At 41.5% G+C, this 22,685-nt stretch overlaps 1 protein-coding gene across 4 annotated transcripts in view; it reads left to right on the forward strand.

The window, feature by feature from the left end:
• The window catches only part of LOC149306417 (transformation/transcription domain-associated protein), a 129,208-nt gene that overhangs the window by 56,119 nt on the left and 50,404 nt on the right, over positions 1-22,685 (forward strand). For all 4 annotated transcript variants that reach the window (XM_089476959.1, XM_089476956.1, XM_089476957.1 and 1 more), the window contains 13 exons: positions 355-568; positions 1,358-1,483; positions 3,958-4,104; positions 5,003-5,205; positions 5,435-5,556; positions 7,552-7,765; positions 11,020-11,199; positions 11,994-12,140; positions 13,088-13,207; positions 13,593-13,880; positions 14,926-15,063; positions 16,505-16,617; positions 17,129-17,264. In XM_089476959.1, coding sequence (XP_089333085.1) covers positions 355-568; positions 1,358-1,483; positions 3,958-4,104; positions 5,003-5,205; positions 5,435-5,556; positions 7,552-7,765; positions 11,020-11,199; positions 11,994-12,140; positions 13,088-13,207; positions 13,593-13,880; positions 14,926-15,063; positions 16,505-16,617; positions 17,129-17,264 — 2,148 coding nt within the window. The remainder of the gene's footprint in view (positions 1-354; positions 569-1,357; positions 1,484-3,957; positions 4,105-5,002; positions 5,206-5,434; positions 5,557-7,551; positions 7,766-11,019; positions 11,200-11,993; positions 12,141-13,087; positions 13,208-13,592; positions 13,881-14,925; positions 15,064-16,504; positions 16,618-17,128; positions 17,265-22,685) is intronic.

Consider the following 22,685-nt stretch of genomic DNA (forward strand, 5'->3'; position numbering starts at 1 on the left):
AAAAGCATTTTAAAAACTGCCCCTTGACAAAAACAAAGCCTTGCACCATGGTGGTAGTGACCCAGGTGTTGTCTGAGAGCCACAATAATGCATGGAGGCATATGTGGCTTGTAGGCTGTTCGTGGTGCAATCCCTGATAACAGTTGAAGGTTGCTTGCTCTGACTCTTAGAAATGTTCCTGGATCTTATGTAGAGGTCTTTTCCCATCACCTTTCCAGTTGGTGATGGAACTTGAGATGTATTGAAGCCCATTTCATTGTGGACCTCTTTTGTATCTGCCTGTTGGGAGAAAGATGGGAAAAGTGTGCTTGTCCACTTAGTTTCAAGGCTCTCTTTTTTGACATTTCATTTCAGGAGCAACCAAACCAGGCCAATTTTGCCAACATCTGCACTGGATTGGAGGTTCTCAGCTTTCTCCTGACCGTACTCCAGTCACCAGCTATTCTGAGTAGCTTCAAACCTCTGCAGCGTGGAATAGCATCTTGCATGACATGTGGAAACACCAAGGTTTTAAGAGCTGTCCATACCCTGCTGTCTCGCTTAATGAGTAACTTCCCTACAGAACCAAGTATGTTTGGGTAGGGGGGTTCCTGTTTTTACCCTCCTTCTCTTGACGGAGGAAAGAGGGTGCAATATCTCTAACTCCGTGATCTTGTCATTTGTGTTGGTATTCAGAAACAATTTTTTTCAACTTGCACTTTCAACCCCAATTAAAAGAAAAGTTGAAATAAGTAATCACGAGGAATACATCATTATCCAGTGGCATGAAAACTTAATAACCTGTGTCAGTTATTAGTTTGGCTGAAGAAATGCATGTCGTAAATTTAATGTCTTTTGCAATTACCATTTTTCTGCTTTGAAGGTGCAGTTTTTCAGTTGTTGAACATGGCTCTTTTAATAAGACAAGAGAGGGAAATTGGGTGGAAAGGTAGGCTTTTAGGAAACAGGAAATAAGCGGGAAGAACAAGCAAGAAGGTAAGGGCCACAATTCTGGGCCACCTTACTTGAGAGTAAGCCTGTTGTCCTTCATGAGGCTTGCTTTAGAGGATAATGTATAGGACTACATTTGGGACAACTAAATTTAGAAGGTAATCTGTATATTGAAACCTAGTAGAAGTCCCCATTGATTGAGAAGCTGCAAATAATGTATATGTCAAATGGGAAGCGTAGATGGGATTTGTTGAGCTGCTAGAGAAACAGAATAATGAAGGTAAAATTAATGTATTGATTGCAGTGAAATGTTACATTATCAGTTGTTAGAACCCCTATAGAAGTTCACTGACTGAATAAATGAAGGACAGTAGAAATAAATGTGTACTGTTCTGTCTTGACTTGGTGTTTGTTAATTCTGGTGTAGGTACCTCAAGTGTGGCCTCCAAGTATGAAGAACTGGAGTGTCTTTATGCAGCTGTTGGGAAGGTTATTTATGAAGGACTTACTAATTATGAAAAGGCGACTAATGCCAACCCTTCTCAACTTTTTGGTAAGTTTCCAAAGTCATCACATCATTAGGGTGGGACATTTTGATCATTCACAAAGGGTCTGATCAATTGACCAGTCCCAACGTTTTTGCTGAAACCACTCTTGAGTCCGTTGGAAGAAAAGCAGGAGATAAATACAGTAAAGCTATAAATAATCAAAGAACAAGTTAAAACCAGCAAAGAAGATAGTATTCATTAGGCTTGATCCTTACACACGTAACTGCTGTAAACAATGGTATAAACTGTAGGAAAGACTTTACACAGCTTAAAAACAAAACAGGTAATAAAAATAGGTTGAGCAATGTCTAAAAGAAGGATGGCCAACTATGTAGGGTTCAGCAGTACCCCCGACCTATTTTCCATCCTCATAGATGCCCTCGGACTGGAGCCAACCATTTTTCCAAAACCAGAAGGGACCAGATGGTCACTTTTCCAATGGAAAAAGAAAAGGTTGTTTGAGGTCCAGAAAACATGTGGGCATCGTTGAACTTAAAATGAAGATTTTTGCCCCCTGAAACTTACAGGGGGACATGATACTGGTTTAACAAGCCAAAAGCTCTGACAAAATAAGGTAGTTTTCACTGCCTGTGGAAAACTCAGTAATGACAGAAGGGATTTCTACAGTGAGAGTGCTCCCATAAAAGAAGTCTTTTGTCATGTATCCACAAATCTTAACTTTTTGGGGCAGTGAACATGCAACTCAGCCCCTATTGAAGGTGTCAGATGAAGGGTAGGCTCATTCTCTCTCTCTTTCTCTCTCGCTCTCTCTCATTTAAACAAGTTGTTCTTGTTATATGTGCCTTCAAGTTGACTCTATCCTAGGATTTTCTTGGCAAGAGGAGGAGGTTTGCCATTGCCTTCCTCTGAGGCCGTGAGGAAGTGTGACTTGTCCAGGTATTCCATGGCTAAATGGAGATTCCTGCCCTGATCTCCCAGAGTCCTAGTCCAACACTTAAACTACTACACCAGAAAGTGTGCTTTACTCATGAATTACAGATAATTTCCTGCTCCTTTCCCTAATACAGTTGACTTATTTTGGAGACAGTTGAGAATTTATTCTCTCTATCCTTCAAATCTGCCATAAGCTTTCCTTGTGTTAGGATGGGATGCGGGCAGGTTCTCTTTGGAGGTTGTCGTAAAGCCGGAGGTGGTTGCGCCGTGTGCTGAAATGATTAAACAGTTTGGCAAGTTAGGCCCATCTCAAGCTTGCCACAGAATTGCTTCTGTCAATAATGCAGGCTTGAAATTGCAAGGGCTTGGAGAGCTGGCTGCTTTAAATGGCAAATGTCCTTCACTATCCCAGCCTGTGATCTGTGTAGACAGATGTAATTTCACTTTGGGAATTGCCTATTTGTCAGGTGTCAGGTTGTGCTGTAGAACACACTAACCAAGAAAGATACCTCTTATCATTTGTCCAGAACACTCCAAGGTTATACAGCCTACCATTGTTGTTGTTGTTTTCCCTGAAGCTAGTACACAATGTTACTGAAGATCCTTCCCCCCCCCCTGCTCAAAATTCACAAAGTAAGCAAGTACTGGTTCTTAAAAGATGCAAAATATCAAACATGCTTTATAAAGATGGTGAAGAGAGCAGGAATCCTGCGAAAATGTCATTGGACTAAGTTCCTTATTCCCAGAGCTACTCAAACATCTAAATCACTTGGAGTATTTGGGGCAATAATGAATTATGGTTTTTTAGAAAGAGGTTTGGAGATTAAAGGACTCCAGTCATATTTGACCCAATGCAGGCTGGGGGGCAGGAGTTACTTTGTGAATTGCAGTGTGTTGTTTTACATTCAGTATAGCCCCATGATATATCAAGTTTGAGACCTACAGCTGTCAGAGAGGGTTGCCAGAGAGAAAACTGGAGACTGCTCCTCTACCTTTAATGGGTATGCAGAAAAGGAAAGTGTTGCTGGTCATATAACCCCTCTTGCCGAAATCTCCTCTTCTACACAATCATTAAAGGTACAAGACTTTTCTGCAGTTTTCAGTTTCACAACCCTAACATCTGTATTGCCACCTCACTGTGGAAAATGTTGGCATGATGGCGAATACAATGGCGATCCTTACTTTAGTATTTGGTGTTATATCTTTGCACTTCTCTATCTTGTCCAGTACTTTCATAGCTGCCTTTCCCAGTCCTAGTCTTCTTCTTATGCCTTGACTATAGTCTTTACTACGATCAGTGCTTGATCCAATCTGTTCTTATCATTTTGAAGGAGAAATGTGGAAACAAGGGGTTTTGTGTGCTTGGTGACATAGGTGTGACCTGGTGTGGGAGGGAACCAGGATGGCAAATTGCCCCCAGCCCTACACAGTTGCCCATCCTCAATTTTAAAGCAAGACAGTTGGGCTTTTCCACTACAGTAAAAATACGACATTACTGGCTTGTTCAAAATGACACAGTGACAGATCCTAAAATTGCCATCTGTAATGCAGTTTCTGTTTTATGTTGTTTTCATGTGTGTTACAGGTACCTTGATGATTTTGAAGTCAGCATGCAGCAATAACCCCAGCTACATTGACAGGTTGATTTCAGTCTTCATGAGGTCTCTTCAGAAGATGGTGAGGGAGCACTTAAACCAACAGTCTCAAGCAGGGACTGCTGAAGCAAACACAGGTAATGCTCAGGGCTGCCATGTTGCTGAGATGGAATTACCTGTAGATTTGTTTCCTAATGTCAGGGATCAGAATGCCTTATAGAAAGCCCCAAATTTTGTAAGAGTGCCAGAGCTGCCTTGAAAATGAAGAAACCTTGCTCAGAGGCAATGCTCACGATTGGAATGACATGGGAATGACGAAGAGCCCATATTGTAAAACATGGGAGGGAGGAAATTTTAGTCCAGCTGTTCCCAGTCTGGGTGCTCTCTGGATTTGTCAGGTGACAGCAGGAGTGGACAACTGTGTGGGATAAAGGTGTCACTGTCCCATCATCCCCTACAGCTCCCAGCATGACCTCAAGTAGCATCACATCCTTTCTAGTTGTGGAATTAGGCCAATATACAGCCAGGTTTATTTTACCTTTGATGGGTATGTTTTCAGGATGGGGTAGCGAGGGGTTTGCAGGTGTTTTTGTCCAAATTTTGCCCTCAAAATCTTGAGTCCTCAGGCTTTCAAGGGTGTCCTAAAGTCACATATACCCCATGGGTCAAGCTTTCTCCACCCCAGCCTACAACGTCCACCATCCCAAGTTGGTTACCATGCATCAAGTGAAATGATAGCTATATTTGGTCATCTTTTACTAGCAAAAATCTTCAGTTAGGTAGGGGATGGATTTTGTGATATTTGAGCAGTATTTACACCTGTATTCTCTTGGTGGTCTTTCTATGTAGCTCATTGTAAACCCTTTTTTCAAACCTGTACAGAGGCGCGTGTGATTTGTGAACTGTCTTCTTAACTGAAGTTGTTTCCCTTATTTGCAAGGGAAGAGACAAGTGTGGTGTCCTGTTGAGAGCCTTTGTTCACGTTCTACATGGTCAAATAAGAAAAACATGGTTCTGTTCTGATTCTTTCTATAGCTGGTACTAGTGAACTGGTCATGCTGAGTCTGGATTTGGTGAAAACCCGTCTTGCTGTGATGAGCATGGAAATGAGGAAAAACTTCATCCAAGCCATTCTGACATCTCTGATTGAAAAGTCAAATGATGCTAAGATCCTTCGCGCTGTGGTGAAAATAGTGGAAGAGTGGGTGAAAAACAACTCTTCATTAGCTGCCAACCAGGTGAGCATAAGAGTTAACATTTTCCGTGCTGAGAAAAAGCACCCATCTACTGTATCTTCATCTTGTGAATGTTTGAATTACGGTTTCATGTTAATCAACACTACAGCTGAATGCTAAAGTTGTCATGTTGCAAGTGTCACCTGAAATGGGTTTTGGGCTGCTGATGCTCCTCCATTTGAAAACGGAATGTCAAAAACTAACAATGTTGTCTTTCTCCCTCTTACAACAGACACCTACACTCCGGGAGAAGTCCATTTTACTGGTAAAAATGATGACCTACATTGAAAAACGTTTTCCAGAGGACCTTGAATTGAATGCCCAATTCTTAGACCTTGTTAACTATGTCTATAGGTAAATTATAGCAATTAATCAACTGGTTCAGCTTACTGGTTCATAATTTGTGCCATATATGACCTTAATAACATGCCATCCATCTTTTAATGCTAATGTAAGGGCATGTGGGAGAAGCAAGGGGGCAAAATAACAGTCCATTTCTCCAAGGCTTCAATAAGTGCATTTGCATGCTTATCCCTCTTCAGATCCTAAGTCAGTCTCTTTCTAAGCGAAGCACATTTATTCTGTGCAGTCTTAATATTGCAACACATTTTCTGTGTACTTATAGCTGCCAGAATTATACAGTATGTGCCATAAATAATAATGGATTACAGAAGTTATTTTCCCCCATTTCCTAATAGTTCGCTAAATTGGATTTTTGTAATTGGTTAAATCTACTTCTTTGTTTGCCCTTAATGGAGTTCTTTAAAAACTCTAATTGCTATTTGACAAATACTTGGCTGGTCAAATTTCCATCCCTCTTGCCTGTTGCAAAACGTGTGGAGCTCATTGCAAGGAGCATCCCACACCCTTAAGTGGTGAGAAGCCTCAGGTCTTGGGGTTAAATTCAGCCCTTCTAGGATCTCTATCTGCCCAGGTGACTATACCTCCTTACCCATGACCCCATTCTTTGATGGTTTTTCTTGCTTTTGTATGGATTTTTCTCCATTCTATAAGATTGAAATGCCTCTTCTAAGGCTTAACTACTGGCAGTAAGAACAATAAGCTAAAATAGACTGGTATTTTTGGTTCCATGCATTGTGGGTTTTTTTTGGTTCCACCTACCACAGGAACATTGCCCCCAAGAACATGATTTTGGCCCTCATGCTGAAAGAGGTTCCCCATCTTTGCTGTACTTATAAGGTTGCAAAGCTTTGCTAGTATGTTCCTGCACAGCAGGGGTTTGGATTGGGTGGCCCTTGTGGACTCTTCCAACTCTATGATTCTATGATTCTAACAGTAGACACAGAGGGCTCTCTTTATGAGACCAGTGTAGATCTTCCTAGTCTGGATACCCAAGAGGGTAAGCAGCCAAGCTGTGGGTGGCACATTGGTGCAAGGAGACCCTGAGCATGTATGACGCTGCATCATTCTGAGTCATTCCATTAGTTCATTTGGCAAATTACTGCATATTGCAGTAGGCAACTGTTCTCAAAAGCTTCTCTTGCACAGACTTTTGAATCATCTAAAAAGATGATGGAGATGGAAAACAAGTCTCCTTTACTTGCCAAACATGTGCTTCTCCACTTTGTTGTGGCCCTTCTCTATAAAGCCTATAAAACCTATTTACACTCGTCCCTCCCCATTCGCGGACATGGGATCTGTGGGTTTGGTCCTTCGCTGATGGCAAGCGGGGAGGGACAAACCGAGACGCCCGACAGAGTGCCCCCCATTATAACCAGTAGGGCTTAAATATCTGAGATATTTCCAATTTGCAGGGAGGCGCAGTGGAACGGATCCCCACGAATTGGGAGGGACGAGTGTGCTTGCCTTTTATTAAATCAGGCAACTGATTCCATCTAGATATGTATAGTTTGCTCAGGCTAACAGGCTCTCTCCAGGCTCTCAAAACAAGATCTTTCCTTGACACCTAAGATTATTTTGGATGAAGATACCAGAGATGTATCTGAGGCCTTTTGTATACTAAGCATCTGTTCTGTCATTGAGTTACAACTTTTCCTTTTATACTCATTTGAATTTCTGGATTCTTATTGATCCATCTGATGATTATAGAAGCAAGTCCTAGAAGGTTTTTCCTATTGTGTTGTTCTATGATAGTATTGTTACTTGCACTGTTGGAATTAAAGGTGAAAATATTCTGGGATACCCAGTTTTTTTCTCCCTGTTCTTAAAATGTGTGTAAGCAGTGAAGAAATAATCTCAGACTCTTTTCATCTGCCTTCCTTCATCTGACATCTTGTGCCTTGTATCCAATTGTTTCTCTGTCTTCGTTATTGAAATCCATTCCTGCTTTTCTAGGTACAGTATTTTAAGCTGCTGCTTTTTTCATAGGGACGAAAGCCTGTCAGGTAGTGAGCTTACTGCTAAACTTGAACCAGCCTTCCTTTCGGGACTCCGTTGTGCTCAGCCACTCATCAGAGCCAAATTTTTCGAGGTTTTTGACAATTCCATGAAGCGTCGCGTCTACGAACGCCTGCTCTACATCACATGTTCTCAAAACTGGGAAGCAATGGGAAACCATTTTTGGATCAAACAGTGCATTGAGGTAGATACTTGCATAACATTATTTAAAAACATAATTAAAAAAAATATTTGCTATCATGTGTTGATCAAATTTGCATCTATCTTATTTTCATTCTGTACACCTGAGTACACCTGCTCAGTTAGACCTATTGTTAGATCTTCTTTCATTTTTATTTTGCATAGTAACACAGTACACTTTCCTCTTGAAGTGTTAGACAGTCTGGCCTACCTTTGTAAGACAGTGAGCTGTTGTTATCTGCTGGGATTTGATTCCAGGAGCTCCTGTGGATACCAAAATCCATGCATGCTGAAGTCCTGTTAAAGTGGTGTCCCTGATATTAAAGGGCAAAATCAAGGTTTGCTTTTCAGGATATATATCTCTCTCTCACACACACACACACACACACACACACACACACACACACATAATATTTTCAACCCATGAATGGTTGAATCTATGGATACATAATCCATAGGTATGGATAAATAATCCATAGGTATGGAGGGCCAACAGCAAATCCCTCCCTTCCTTCCTTCCTTCCTTCCTTCCTTCCTTCCTTCCTTCCTTCATTTTTTTTTTGGGGGGGGGAGCCCAAAAGAAAAGGAACACTTTTTTGAGTTTAGATGCTTCTCTGTAGTTTTTTTAAAAAAGAACTCATCCTAGGAAGATGTTGAGTAGATTTGTTTCCAGGATGGATGGAGGCATTGATATGGGTTATGTAAAGGTAAAAGTTTCTTTGGTGTAGGATTTATTTTTTGTTTGCTCTGACTTACCCGGAATATCACTACTACTTGAAATGATAATACATTCCAGAAGAGTGCGCAGAGTAAACCTTCAGTAGTAATAAGACCTCAAAAAAAAAAAATCATTGTCACTCCAAGAGTCAAATGGTAGTTTGGCATTGATTATGGGCAACAACTGATGATTCTCTCCAAACTTGGGTGGAGCATGCTTATGGGTGTCCTACCCACAAACAAGGTGGGATAATCTGCTTGCCTGGAGCAACCCTGAGCAGTTTGCGGAATACTCATGCAGTAAATGGAACAGTACATGATATTAGAATGGAGATGTGTAAAATCTTCAGAACCAAAGATTGTTCTTTCCTGCATTCAAACTGAGGGAAAGGAAGGGCAGGAAGCAATTAGAATGAATGCTGGAATATGTGGAGCTGGCCACCTGGAGTGATCATTCATAGCATGAACCTTATTCTAGAGTGGGCTAAAAACAAGGCAGTTATGCTGTGTCTTGGAAAGGAAGAAGCGCGAGGTGTGAAGGACAAAAGAAGGAAGGCAATGAATGTAGTCTGTGGGAAGAAGTGGGGGGGCAGAACATAAACATTGCAGTATTGAGGGGCACAATAATAGGCCGCAAGTCCAAATTGCTCCATCTGTGAAGTGAACTGCATGCATTCTATATGCATTATAGTATAAACAACAACATTTTTTATTTCTCACCTGCCTCTTCTCATAGATCAAGGAAGGGAATAACAACAGATTAATGAATACACAACATCAGTTAAAATCACACAGCACATTTTAAAGAACAAATAAGACACATATTAAAACGATGCACATTTAAAAATTCGTCGTTTAACATTCACAATTTAAGAATCACCTGGACAGACCTGTTGGAAGAGACTGGCCTTTAATGCTGTTTTAAATTCGGACAGCATAGTCAGCTGTTGAATCTCTTCCGGCAGGTCATTCCACAGTCTGGGAGCAGCTGAAGAAAAAGTCCTCTGGCTGACAGTTGCTAACCTCATCCTGGCTGACTGGAGTAAATGCTGACATGTTGACAGTATGTTATGTATCTGACGTATGCGCAGAAAGAGAGGCCACTGAAGTGGAGACACGCTTGCTAGTCATTCTCATTGCTCACAAATGTAACTCCGGTCCTTTGTGCCATCTAGATGCAGGCAGGATTTCCTTGTTTGTCTTGTGTTTGTTGACAACCTCAGCCTTTCATATATTCACTGTAGCACAGGCATCTGGGTTGAACAATGAAGGATAAATCAAGTTAATAAGGCGGAAGGTTAACGCTTACAGGAATACAAAGCACTTCCTGATTGAAGATAAAATAACATGAAGGCAATACATAACCCAAACGCTTGCTGTGTGAATACTGAACAGTTACTTAAGCACTAAACAAGAAGACCAAATGGGAAGCAATTACTTTTATGTAGCAAGCTCCCTCCTTCCTTTCCAAAGAAGCAGTGCGCATAATCCCAGAGGAGGGATAAGGAAACCTATAAAAGCATTCCACTTTTGAAAACTTTAATTCCAACTAATAGGTTACTTTTTAAGAAACGGAAGTATGCTTATAGTGATGGGTGGAGAGAATGGTGAATGCCACACTAAACGCCCTGCCTGTGTTATTGCCATTAGTATGCCTTGAGAATTCTTTCTGTCACCGTACGTGGCCACTTCAGGTGTTACTTGAAAGAGCCTCACTCTTGTGCCTCATCCATGCTCTTCCTCCTAATGCAATTGTGAGGAAGATATCAGAAGTATCTTCCATTTTCAAACTAAATGAAGTTCCCCAGTAAGTGTGAACTCAGAGGATCTCTCATTGGTTTGGAGAGTCTAGTTTCAAACAGTGTTTCTAGGGAGGTCACAAAATGCAGTTTGGCATGGCCATACACACTTAAGTGTAGATGTAACAATGAATTTAAAAAGTGAAGTGAATGCTTGTCTTCATTGCAGCTATGCTAGGAGGGAGAGAGGAGGCAGAGTGTGCAAGCTCTAGGTTCCTTCACACAATGCTGATCCTTCTCCAGAAGTTTTACACCATTCCTTCCACATTAGTGATCGTTGCTTACAAGTCTGAAAGCCCCCTATCCTTGGCCATGCTGGGTTTAAGGCAAAAATCTACCATGTTATGACTGGCTTTCCGTAAGTGATAGGAAATATTTAGCCCTCCACATGTCTGACTGCAACCCCCACAATCCATTACAAATACCCATGCTGACTGGGACTCCTCACAATGGAAGTCCAACAAGATTGGAAGGGTTAAAGGTTGTTTACTTTTGATGTATTGTGTTCTGCTAAACAAAAACTCCAGAGGATGAAGCACCAATCTCTGGTATGTGGATTTCCATAGCAAATTTCATGCTTAGTAGGGTACCCATGGGTGTGTAAATGATCCATATTTATATCAGCTTTATATCTTTGGAGGAGGGTTGCTTCAGATGGAAATTAAAAAGAATGTAGAAGCTGCTAAAGGTGTTGGCCTTGAAAGCACATAGATTTAAAAACAATTTTTAAAAACATGTTTAGCTTCTGTTGGCTGTGTGCGAAAGAAACACTACAATCGGAACCAGCTGTCAAGGCGCCATGCTCCCATCCATCACAAATGTTATCAACCTTGCCGACAGTCATGACCGGGCAGCATTTGCTATGGTGACCCACGTCAAGCAAGAGCCCCGTGAAAGAGAAAACAGTGAATCCAAGGAGGAGGTAATTCCTTACTACTTGTATTGCAGTTTACTATTCCCCTGTGTTCTAAAATATGCAACGACACATGGCTCTGCTTTAGACTGTAAGTCTGTAATGCTTAGTATTGTCGACTCTTATCTCTCTCTAGGGTCTTAGGCATTCCTCATGCTTGAATCCTTTTAGGTAGTGGGACTGGACATGGGATCTTCTGTTTGCAAAACTGGTCTTCTGACCCCTGAAGCAGCCATGCCAAGACATGTTCTTTCACAGGGCTGTTGTCTTCTTGAAAAAAACATGTCCATATTTTTCAGCAAGAATGAAGCTCATGTCCATAGACAAGACCTTTCCAACCCTGGAGTTAAATTCCCTTCATTCCCAACAATTGGCTACACCGATTGAGGAGGATGAAAATATCATAAACTGAATAAGATTGACTTGTGGAGCCCAGAGTAATGTTGCCTGTCAGGCTACCTTACATGGCAGGGTTTTCTCAGTGGTAACACCCTAATGATAGAATTCACTTTATTAGAGATTGTGTTGTTTTACCATTCAGGTGCACTTGAATGGCAGAAGGATGGTGAACAAGATACTTGTGGTCAGTGATTTTGTACTGCATTTTTAGTCAGAATTGTTAGCTGCCCTGAACTCATGAGAAAAGGAAAGGAACAACAAATCCTGGGATTTGTAGGTTGTTGTGACACCACAGCTCTCTGACAGGGAAAGCTAAATATCACACAAAACTGCAAAACAGAGAACGATGTTTTCTAAAGTTTGCAAAATCTATTGTTAATCCTCTTCCCTCCTCCTTTCTTAAGGATGTGGAAATAGACATTGAATTGGCTCCAGGTGATCAGACTAGTACACCCAAAACCAAAGAGCTTTCTGAAAAGGACATTGGCAACCAGTTGCACATGTTGACTAATCGGCACGACAAATTCTTGGACTCTCTGCGAGAAGTGAAGGTATGTCAATGCTTACCTTGGGGGTGACTCCTTCTGATTTTTGTTTTTATTTTAATTTAGGGTCACATTTGAATGTAATAATGATTGAGCCAGAATGGTGTAGTGGTTTGAGTGTTGGACTGGACTCTGGGAAACCAGAGTTCGAATCCCTGCTTGACTGTGGGTGACCTTGCCATGTCATACTCTTGCAGCCTCAGAGGAAGGCTATAACAATCCCACACTGAACAAATCTTGCCAAGAAAACTCTTATGATAGAGTTATCATACGTCAAAGTTGATTGAAGGCACACGATAACAAAATTTGTAGTGTTTGTAGTGTTGGTAAATCCACTGGGCGACTTTGGGCAAGTCATACTCTCTCAGCCTCAGGGAAAGACTGTGGCAAACCTCCTCTGAATAAATCTGGCCAAGAAAGCCCTAGGATAGGTTTGCCATATGTCAGAGGTAACTTGAAGACATATAACAATTATTATTATTATTATTATTATTATTATTATTATTATTATAGTCTGTAAATAATTTTTAATATTTTGTTATTTTAATACTAATTTTGTTAGTGTCATTTCTGTACTGCTTCCCATTTGCACAAGTCCTACAGTTTTAAAACAGCGCATAATGACTCTAATGAAAATGCTCAGTCCCGACTTAGGAGAGAGTTTTAAAGAGCTGGCTTGGAAAAAACCAAGGTTAAAAAAAAGATAGGTTTTCCATAAACAGATAAAACACTCCAGGCCTCATATACTGCAAAGCTTAGGTAAAAAGATGGGCCATCATTTTTCAAAAAGTTAACTTTCCTTACACTATCACTGCACCTATCCATGAGTTGCACTGCTGAATGTAAGATTGGGGTGTTTGGTCTCTAGTCTGTATGGCTCAATTCTGGGGGGCAGTGATGATAGTAGGGGAGACAATTATTTATTGTGCCTAACTGGTTTCCTTTATTTCAAGACTGGAGCACTGCTCAGTGCCTTCGTGCAGTTGTGCCACATTTCCACACCTTTAGCTGAGAAGACGTGGATCCAGCTGTTCTCCAGATTGTGGAAAATCTTAACTGATAGACAGCAACATGTAAGTTGTTCCAGCTCCGTAAGCCCCTTCTCATAGCACATGATTTCCAGGTCTTTTACCATTTTGGTCACCCTCCTCTGGACATGTTCCATCTTGTCAACAGCCTTCTTGAATTGTGGCACCCAGTTTTCCAGTTCAGGGCACCACAGGTCTTTGTAGACCCTTATAATGTACACTGTAATTGCTAAAAGAAGTGATTTAAACTTCAGGGGGAAAGTATTGTATCTGGGGAGAGGAAGCAGCTGAGACATACTTAGGAGGAAACTGTAGTTGGGCAGCCAGTTAATGAAATCTGAGTTGATTTTTTGTATAAACCAGCTGCTGTGATATATACTTGAAGGCTTAAAAGTGGCTATGATTTCTTTTTCTGTCTGCCATCTCTCAGGCTCTTGCTGGTGAAATCAGCCCTTTCTTGTGTAGTGGTAGCCACCAAGTGCAACGCGACTGCCAACCAAGTGCACTCAACTGCTTTGTAGAAGCCATGTCACAGTGCGTCCCTCCTATTCCCATCCGGCCCTGTGTCCTGAAGTACCTTGGTAAAACTCACAACCTGTGGTTCCGTTCGACACTGATGCTGGAGCACCAAGCCTTTGAAAAAGGGCTCAGTCTCCAGATTAAGCCCAAGCAAACCACAGAGTTTTATGAGCAGGAGAGCATCACTCCGCCACAACAGGTATGGAACGATTTTTTATTTTGAGTAGTGTCTATGAAAATGCATGCACATGGACATTTACTTTTAAAGCCTGATTTCCAACTCATATCCATGCAGGTTCATGCTTTTTTGTTTGCTTGTTTGTTTACTGCAGTTTTTTTTATCAGGGCATTAAGAGATGCATAATTCACCCTCTTCCAAAATGGTTTCCAGGTCAATTCAAACAGATTTTATTGTCACTATATGTTTCGGGATGAAACAAGAGGATTTTGCTGCCAGATACCTTGCAGGTTTTCAGAATTCTGCTCTCACTCTCATGGATCCCAGCTAACCCATTGATTTTAAAGATATTTGAGGGTGTGTGTGTTGAATATAGGTTCTTATTTTCATAGTCCCCATTTATGCCTGCTACCTTCCCAGGGTATTCAGTTCAAACCATTTCCCACTTCTTCTGGTACTTTTAAGTTTTTATTACACTGTTTATATCAGGGATGTACAAAATGTGGCCAGGCGTCATACGCAATGCCCAAAGCCCTCAGATTTCCCCAAGTGTTTTCACCAAAGCATTTTTTTTCCAGCAAAAAAATGGTTAATTGAAGCTCCTGGAAGCCTGTGTTCATCTTTTAAACATGCTCCAGGTTCATTTAACACATATAAAAAGTTGTCTTTCAAAACTGGAATTGACCTTTCAACTTCTTCTGGTATCCTTTTTTGCACATTTCTGGCTGCCCATGATGCATCTGGAAGGTCACAAAGGCCAAAAAGCACACACAAACCCTTTTTCAAGCCAGCAAAGTTGCCCAAATTGGGACACACGGCTGGTTGACTGCAAGTAAAAATGCATCTTCTGTATCCTGGAAGCTGCATGAGGAACTTAGGACAGGCTTCACCAGTACGATATAGGCTTTGTCTGGCTGAATCCCAAAGAATTCCATTTGCCTGAGTTTCCATATGATGACTCTATTGCAGATAATGTCTGCTTCAGAATGAGCAGTTCTGCGCCATAGAAAAATCATTTCTATCTTTCTCTTTCCCTTTGTTTTTTGCTTTTTCCTCTCCCTTCCAGGAAATCCTTGATTCACTTGCTGAGCTGTACTCTTTGTTACAAGAAGAGGACATGTGGGCTGGCCTGTGGCAAAAGCGTTGCAAATTCCCAGAAACGGCAACTGCTATTGCTTATGAACAACATGGCTTCTTCGAACAGGTACTGCTTTAGATTAGAAACGAACCCTACAAATACGGTTGAGTCTGAAGCCTTGTTCGTTTTGTATCATAAGCCTCCAAAAACATCTTTTTTGCTGAAAAACTGGGGTGGGGTGGGTGCTGCCAATGAACTTGATATAGTAACATCTTACAGCCAGTGCTATATCTGAGCAGTGCAGCAGCGGATTTAATTAAAAGCTATTTTTCAAAAGCGTAGGTGCTTGATAGAGGCCACCAGAATCACTTTTGCAGTGTTCTCCGTTGTTTGCTTATATCAGTTTAGGTAGCCTTTTATAGCTAAAACCCTTTAGACAGACATGTGCTATGTTTGAACACCAATCTGGCAGATAACTGTGTGATATTTAATCACCTGTGAACCAAGTCTGAAATGGTTAACTCTTCTGTATCAAGAACTAGAGATAGGATGCCCATATTTCATCCTGTGTTTATGAACATCGAAGGCATGTTCAGATGTAATTGGAGTAAATTACTTTCCTCGTTCGGTTTCTTCTTCTGTCCCTGGTTCAGCAGGAAGAAATATGCTCAGAGCTCTCACCTTTGGCTGTTCATAATCCAGCAGGAGAGATATCCCCAATTATGGCTGGCCCTACCTTTAGCAAGACAGAGGTGACTGCCTGAATCAGGAGGGATTGAGGGAACATTTTGGGTATTCATTTCACATGGAAGAAAGTGGGAAGGGAAGCTATTTGCCCAGCATCCATGCCTACTACAGGCAGAGCCAGGGGATGGGCTCCTGGTGGTGTCAGCCTACCTCACCATTTGTGACACTCCAGGGGAAGAAGTTGCAGAAACATGATGATATGTGGTGAAAGCAGCATGATTTCCATGGCTCTGACCACAAGTGCTACTAGAGGTCCCCCAGCCTCCTGTAAGATATACAGGGTTCAGCCCTGTCTTGCATAGCCACATCACAGCAGCTGACAAACAGGTGCTATATGTATTTCTCGCCTTAGCCTGTGCGGCCATATCAATGAGTGTGACCTATACACGAGCAGCTCCATTACACTTACATCAGTGGTGCAAGTTAGCTGCTCAAATGCAGGGTGTGCGTGTATTTGTATGTGTGCTATTAAAGGTATTATAGCTGTTACAAATGGAACTGTTTTAATAGCTTTTTAAATTGAATTTTATTCTTTTAACTAGAGGTTTGAAATGTTTCAATATTGTGACTAGTTTAATTCTATTTTAATGTGCACTTTTTGTAAGCTGTATTGCTCTTGAGTCTCAATTTTGGGGGGAAGGTGGGATGATGACGACGATGACAATAACAACAATAACAGTAATAATGGTAGCCCTTAGCTCTCTTCTCTTTGAATTGGTGATGGGTACTATTGATGACAGTCTGTCTGGACTGTATCTGTGCACTACTGTTAGATTTTAAGTCTAGAAATGAGTGGTGAAGTATCTTCGATTTCTTCCAGGCTCAGGAAACCTATGAAAAAGCAATGGAGAAAGCCAAGAAAGAGCATGAAAGAAATAATGCTTCCCCTGCTATATTCCCTGAGTATCAACTTTGGGAAGACCACTGGATTCGGTAAGTTAAATTAATTTGACCTACTGCTAGGTAAATCAAACCAAACAAAATAAGAACACTCACATCTTGAAAAGATTGAACATGAGGCATTATCTAAAATTTGGAAAATATCACAAAGTGGAGCACTATATATATGTATTCCAAAATGCAAACCTTGATTTTGTCATTTGTATAAAGAACATCATTTCTTTTCAAATCCTTCTGGCTACAGTTCCTCATTTTCCTGTCTTTACTTTAAAGCAGTGGTGAGCAACTGTGTGGGATGTGTGTGGATTTTTCCTCCCTGCAGCCTTCCAGCAAGCCACAGTAATGCATTTCCTTGCGCTTGAAGTAATGTGATGTTACTTCGGACTCCCATTTTGGCTAATTTGTTTTCTTTTGTTATGTTTGGGGACATTTGGGGGTCCTTAGGGTGTTAAGGAAAACAAACTGTGTAGTTTTACACACACACCCCAATTTAAAGTTATGCTTCATTAACTGTCTCGATTGGCACTGCATTTCTATTTGCAAGGTGCTCCAAAGAGTTGAATCAGTGGGAAGCTCTGACTGAGTATGGCCAATCGAAGGGACACATCAACCCCTATCTAGTCCTGGAATGTGCATGGCGCGTCTCCAACTGGACTGCCGTGAAGGAAGCGCTGGTGCAGGTGAGTGCTGTTCCTTTTTGCTGTGGATGTTCCCGTTCTGTCCTTGATTGTTCAGAGTCCAGCTGTTCAAAGGCAGCCCTGCCGCCCGTATCAACAAAACCGTGCTTTGCTTTTGGGGGATTACTTGTGATGGAGTGAGCAGCTGGCTTCTCTGGCAATTGAGGCGTATGCTCTCCATGAGGGATTCTGAGACTTTGTCATAGCAATTTCTTCAAGGGAAGAAAATGCTGATTGAGCATCTGCACATGTAACGCGGACAAACAACTCTGCCGCTAATCACTCATGTCCTTTTGTCTGGGGAACTTTTCCAGCTGAGGAAAGGAAAAAAGAAGGAAACCAAGTGTGGAGATAGATGCTGCATTTCCCTACTGCTCAAAAATAGTCAGCCAGTGGAACAATACGAAGAGACTAGAGGCCTAATTTTGCTGGCCTCAGTGAAGGCAAAAACTAACTGTTATTCTTCTTTTGGCTCAGTCGTCCAGGTATGCTGCTCCTTAGGTCCATTCTGCATACCTGACAGTGATAGTAAAATCACTCCATGATAGTGAAGTATTTTTTAGTTTAGCAAGTCCCTTTGCCCAGCATTGAGATTGGGCCACCAGATGCCTCCTAGGAAGTCCAATCTGCTTTTCCTGTTTTATTCCTTCAAGGTTCTTCTTGTATATCTCAGGATACTAGTGACTAATTGTCTTCCATGGCTGAGGAGGCTGCTCTTCATTCTTTGTGAATCTGTATAGCAGAGTGAGAATGTGGGCCATTCATGTTGTGAACTGCCTTGGTTCCATCTAGGGAAAAGTGGAATATAAATTAAACACTTAAATAAATACATGGAAGTGTTATGGATTATAGTCTTCTCAAGATGCATTGTGACCTATTGCAGGGTTGGGTCACCTGTGGCTTGCAGGTAAATGCCATATGGTTATGGGGGAGCACAGATGAGTAAAGATGAGGGAAGGGCCCAAAATGAGAATGGGAAGAAATCATCTGGGGAGGAAGGAGTAGGAAAAGATGGGATGGTGGAAGCCAAAATGGACAGAGAGTTGGAACGTGGAGGTGAGATGAGGGTCTGCTAGTGACCCAAATCAAGAACAGTCTGTCCATAATCCTAGCTGCTTGAGAGAGAAGCACAAGTTTGAAATCTGGCTCACACCATGACTGCAGATCTTGAGTTTAAATAAGTCCCTTAGGCTTGTTACAGACAGCCAAAATAAAGCTGCTTCGAGTCACAGTGGAGGTATGGTGTTTCAATGATGCATGCGTCCTAAGATTCTAGAAGCCACACCAAAGCCACGGTCCAGCCCTAAGGACTGGAGCATGGCTTTGGTGTGGCTTCTGGACTCTTAGGATGCATGCATCATTGAAACACCATACCACCACTGTGACTTGAAGCAGCTTGTTAACTTTGATGTCACTCCTGATGTACCAGCTATCCATAGTTGGGCTGGATGGAAGAACCTACTCCCCAGAATGGGGAGGGGTGTGAAAGAGAGTATGTGATTCTGAAACCAGGGATAATAAGCCATCAGTGCTATAGAGAAATGGCTGGCAAGATATCCCTATATAAATAGCATTGGGAGAAGAGGAAACATTTTCCCTTTTATGACTGGCACTCTGTCAGCTTCGGGGGAAGGCAATGGCAAATCTCCTCTGAACAAATCTTGTCAAGAAAACCTCATAACTGGGCTGCCTTTGGGTTGGCGTAAGTTGGAAACAGTTTGAAGGCACAAAGCAACAGCAAATACTTCTCTCTATAGATTTTTGTGGGTTTTTCTGGCTATGTGACCCACAGAAATCTTTGGATGCCAGCCGTGAAAGCCTCCGACTTCTCTCTATAGTTCTGGGCTCTTGTCTGTTTAATTCTGGTGCCAGAAATTGTGAAGTGGATGAAAATGCAGTATTGTCTGATGTACTTCCTCCTCCTAATTCACTCAGTTTACTTTCATAAAGCCGGCCTTGGGAATAGAAGTATAAAACATTTCTGATGGCTAATTGAGATATATTTCAGTTTCAGACGGCATAATTTCAAATAAAAAATGCATTAGTGATCCATCATCCTCTGCTTTATTCAAATGCAGAGCACCCTGCCTTGGTCTTTAATGGTGTTGCCAAGCAGAACTTCTGCAGAGCTTGGCAACCCAAAGGACAAGAAATCAATACAATGCGCTGGAGGTTTTAGTGAGCAAACAGCAGAAGTGGAATGGCTCAGGCTGTTCGTTGTTCAAAGATCGTAGCCAAAATAATAGGGAGTGGGGCCTCCAGCGATGGATATGCCTCCCTGGTTCCTGGAAAAAGGGGGTTTATGAGGAAGGGGGAGCAAGTGAGAGAGTGTGTTCACAGTAAAAGCTAGGGATTGAAGGTGATGGGGAAATGTGTGCAAAACGTGGTACAAATGCAAGAAACAAGTTCAAGGACTCCGTAGAGCAAAACTGCGCCATTCAATTGGAATGACAGAATTCCTATTGGGGCTTATAATCTGGATTCTGCGACGGAATCAGCACCAGGGCGCAGGCGACTGCAAAAATATTATCCTGTTTTTGATCTGACTTTTGAGAGAGCTTCACGGGCAACGTTCTTGGTGAAAATTAAGCCGGAGGGTTTGCTGGCAGCCTTCCCTCGCTGCTTGTATACTTTTGTATAATTGGCAACAGCACTTGAGGTCAAGAGTGCTCTGCTCATTTAATGTTGGTTACAGTCCTGAAGGACAATTTGGGATTAAAAAATAAAAGCTTGATTAATCATAGGACTTACGCGGCCTATCTTTCCCATTCAGCTGTGAAAGAGGTAATTGAAATAAACATGTCCTGATAAAAGATTGCTTCGAGAAAGGCGTCCTTTTTATCTATAAAGGGAAGCCCAGTTCTTGAGTTTGTGGTGTAGAAATGGAAATGTTTTTTTCTGTGTTAAGAGCTCAACACTGGCTCTCGGTTTGACATTTCTCTTTGGACAACTTCTAGGAGTCGAATCAGGACCTGTGAACCAGTAGCAGCATCCATTGCTCCGTCTGCTACCACTGAGTTTGCTGCAGCAGTGTCAGAGAGGTGGCATTTTCCCTTTAAAAAGTGGCATTTGTCTTTTCCCCCCAAACCAAACGTATGCTTTCTGCTTGTCTTATTGACAAGTAGATTCATGCGTCTGAGAGATCAAGACTGCCCATAAACAATGCATGGTAGAAAGCATTTGCCTGGCAGAAAGGAGAAGTGCCACCTACACAGTGAATACACTGCTATGACAGTAAACATGGCAGTGGCAGGAGACCCTTGGGGTTTTTTGGAGTCCACAAAATGGGTGGGGGCTTCATGGATCTTGCAAAGAAGGGTTTCCCATCCCTGCTTTAATACAACAGGCTTGCTGCAGTCCTTCTTCCTGAGAGTCATCTTTACAAGATTGCAGGGCCTTGATTTTCAAACTCCTGCTTTGTGTCTGTTTTTCTTTTTGGCATTTTATAGATATGTTGTAAGACCCTGTTCTCCATTTGAAGGATCCTGATTTGTTCGATAATTATGCAATCATTTTATAACAGGCATATTTTAGTTCTGGGTATTGCACATGTATGTGTCTGTATGGGTTTTTTCCCCTCCCCTGCAGCAATAAAGAATAAATTGCAGGGTAGAGTTGAAGCCTTGAGTTGCAGCCAAGTGAATTGATCATGTCTGACAGCCTATCCTTGTGAGGGCTTGCCGGCTGAATCGACGTGACAGTAACCAGCGACTGTGGATGTGCTGGAGCCGGAGCTGGATCGCATGAGAGATTTTTCGATAATGAGGCCCTTCCTAATGAACTAAAGAGAAAACAGTGAAACTGTAAATTGAGCTGCTCTCATTTTTGTCACATTAGTATTTTTTTTTCCCTTTGGAAAACAAAAAGGACAGGAAAACATGTCTTTCATAAATACAAGGATGATTCTTGCATAATTACCTCTGGGCTACTTGTACGGCTAGACTTACTGGCTGTTGTTTAGTGGTGTTATACCACATTGGTGTCGCTTAATGTGTTTCCAAGCAGCTTATATAAAATGAGGATGGCTTGACTGCTCTGCTCTGAAAAGGCTAGGAGAGCAAATGAGCAGCTGTATATCAATTTCTTAAATCCCATGCACATTTAAGGTATTAAAATATCAGGTGGCCATTTTAGAAGGCACCAGACACCTTGGTATTTACTCAGGTTGCTGCTGCTTTCAGTGGTCCTGCAAACAGTGCCATCAAAAAGAGATTTGCTTTGCAGAAGGCAATGGGGCTAATAGCCAACTCCTTATTTGCCCAGACCTAAAAGCACCATTTTAAAATTTAATATCAGTTATACGAAAGGACAGAGAAAGGAGGAAACAGACAGTGCTTTTCTTCTGTTGTTTGAAGCCAGCAGTCCGATTCTAGAAAGAATGAACTATTAATTTTATTTGAACTAATCAAAAGCTGTTGTGGGCAAATTCTGGTTTTTTATTTGCATGACTGTGTGTACTGTACATGCAAACACACACGCATGCGCACACATACATATGTTAGAGACAGTAAAGTGGGAATCCTCTCAAAGCAAGACATTCCCAGCGTGATTTAAGATCTTAAGACCTTAGCAGTTCCAAAGTGGAATCTGGCCATTTGAACCTCTATAGGTTGTCAGTATGCAACAAGGTTATTTGATACATGTATATTCACACACTCATGTGAACCTGGCCATGTTTTTAAAATGGTTTGGGACCCTATCCATTGACTTGCCATTTTAAGATCACTTCCAGATTGATAGGTTTTTGGGACAGGTCCCTATCTTAATAGGTTCTCTTAAAAGAGATGCAGTTGTCCCATTTAGCTGCTGGCTTTTGAAAATGTGAATGGCTTTTAATGGACACTTTTGTTATTATGCTGTTATTTTGTTTGTGTTCTTGCCATTTCCCTAGAAATGTATTTCCCCCCGGTGCTTTGAACTAACATTTAATACAATCCTCTGTGTATGTGTGTTTAATTTGAAAGCTTGGTTATTATAATATCTTTTATGTTTCTGCTTCTGTTTTGTTTGTTCCTGTGGCTGGGCTTCATCCAAAAGGATGACTTGTGAATATTTAAATAAATTAAATGGTAAACCTGGCATGTCATGGATGACTTCCTTTTATTATAGGTTCAGCTTGCTAAAGAGGTATTAAATAACATTTTCATGGAGCATGAATTAGAACTGTTGTATTAAGGTATCTTGGCATGCTAGTAATGCGTCTTGATGTGTCAGTAAACAATGGAATTAGATGTGTATGTTTCCAGTGCTTATGCATATATGGTATATACTGGGTTGGGCCCTAACAGAAAATCCAGTGTTTGTTTCATTAAAAGCTTTATTTCTTTAAGTACCTTTCAACTGGGGCTTGTTCACGATCCTTGATTTGTTTGTTATCAACAAACTAGGATTTGACAGCTTTCTAACTGTCAGTGCTAAATGTGA

This window comes from Sceloporus occidentalis, unplaced genomic scaffold (genome assembly GCF_023333645.1).
Source record: "Sceloporus occidentalis isolate IW3139 unplaced genomic scaffold, rSceOcc1.0.p SCAF_10, whole genome shotgun sequence".
In the NCBI taxonomy this organism is placed as follows: Eukaryota; Metazoa; Chordata; class Lepidosauria; order Squamata; family Phrynosomatidae; genus Sceloporus; species Sceloporus occidentalis.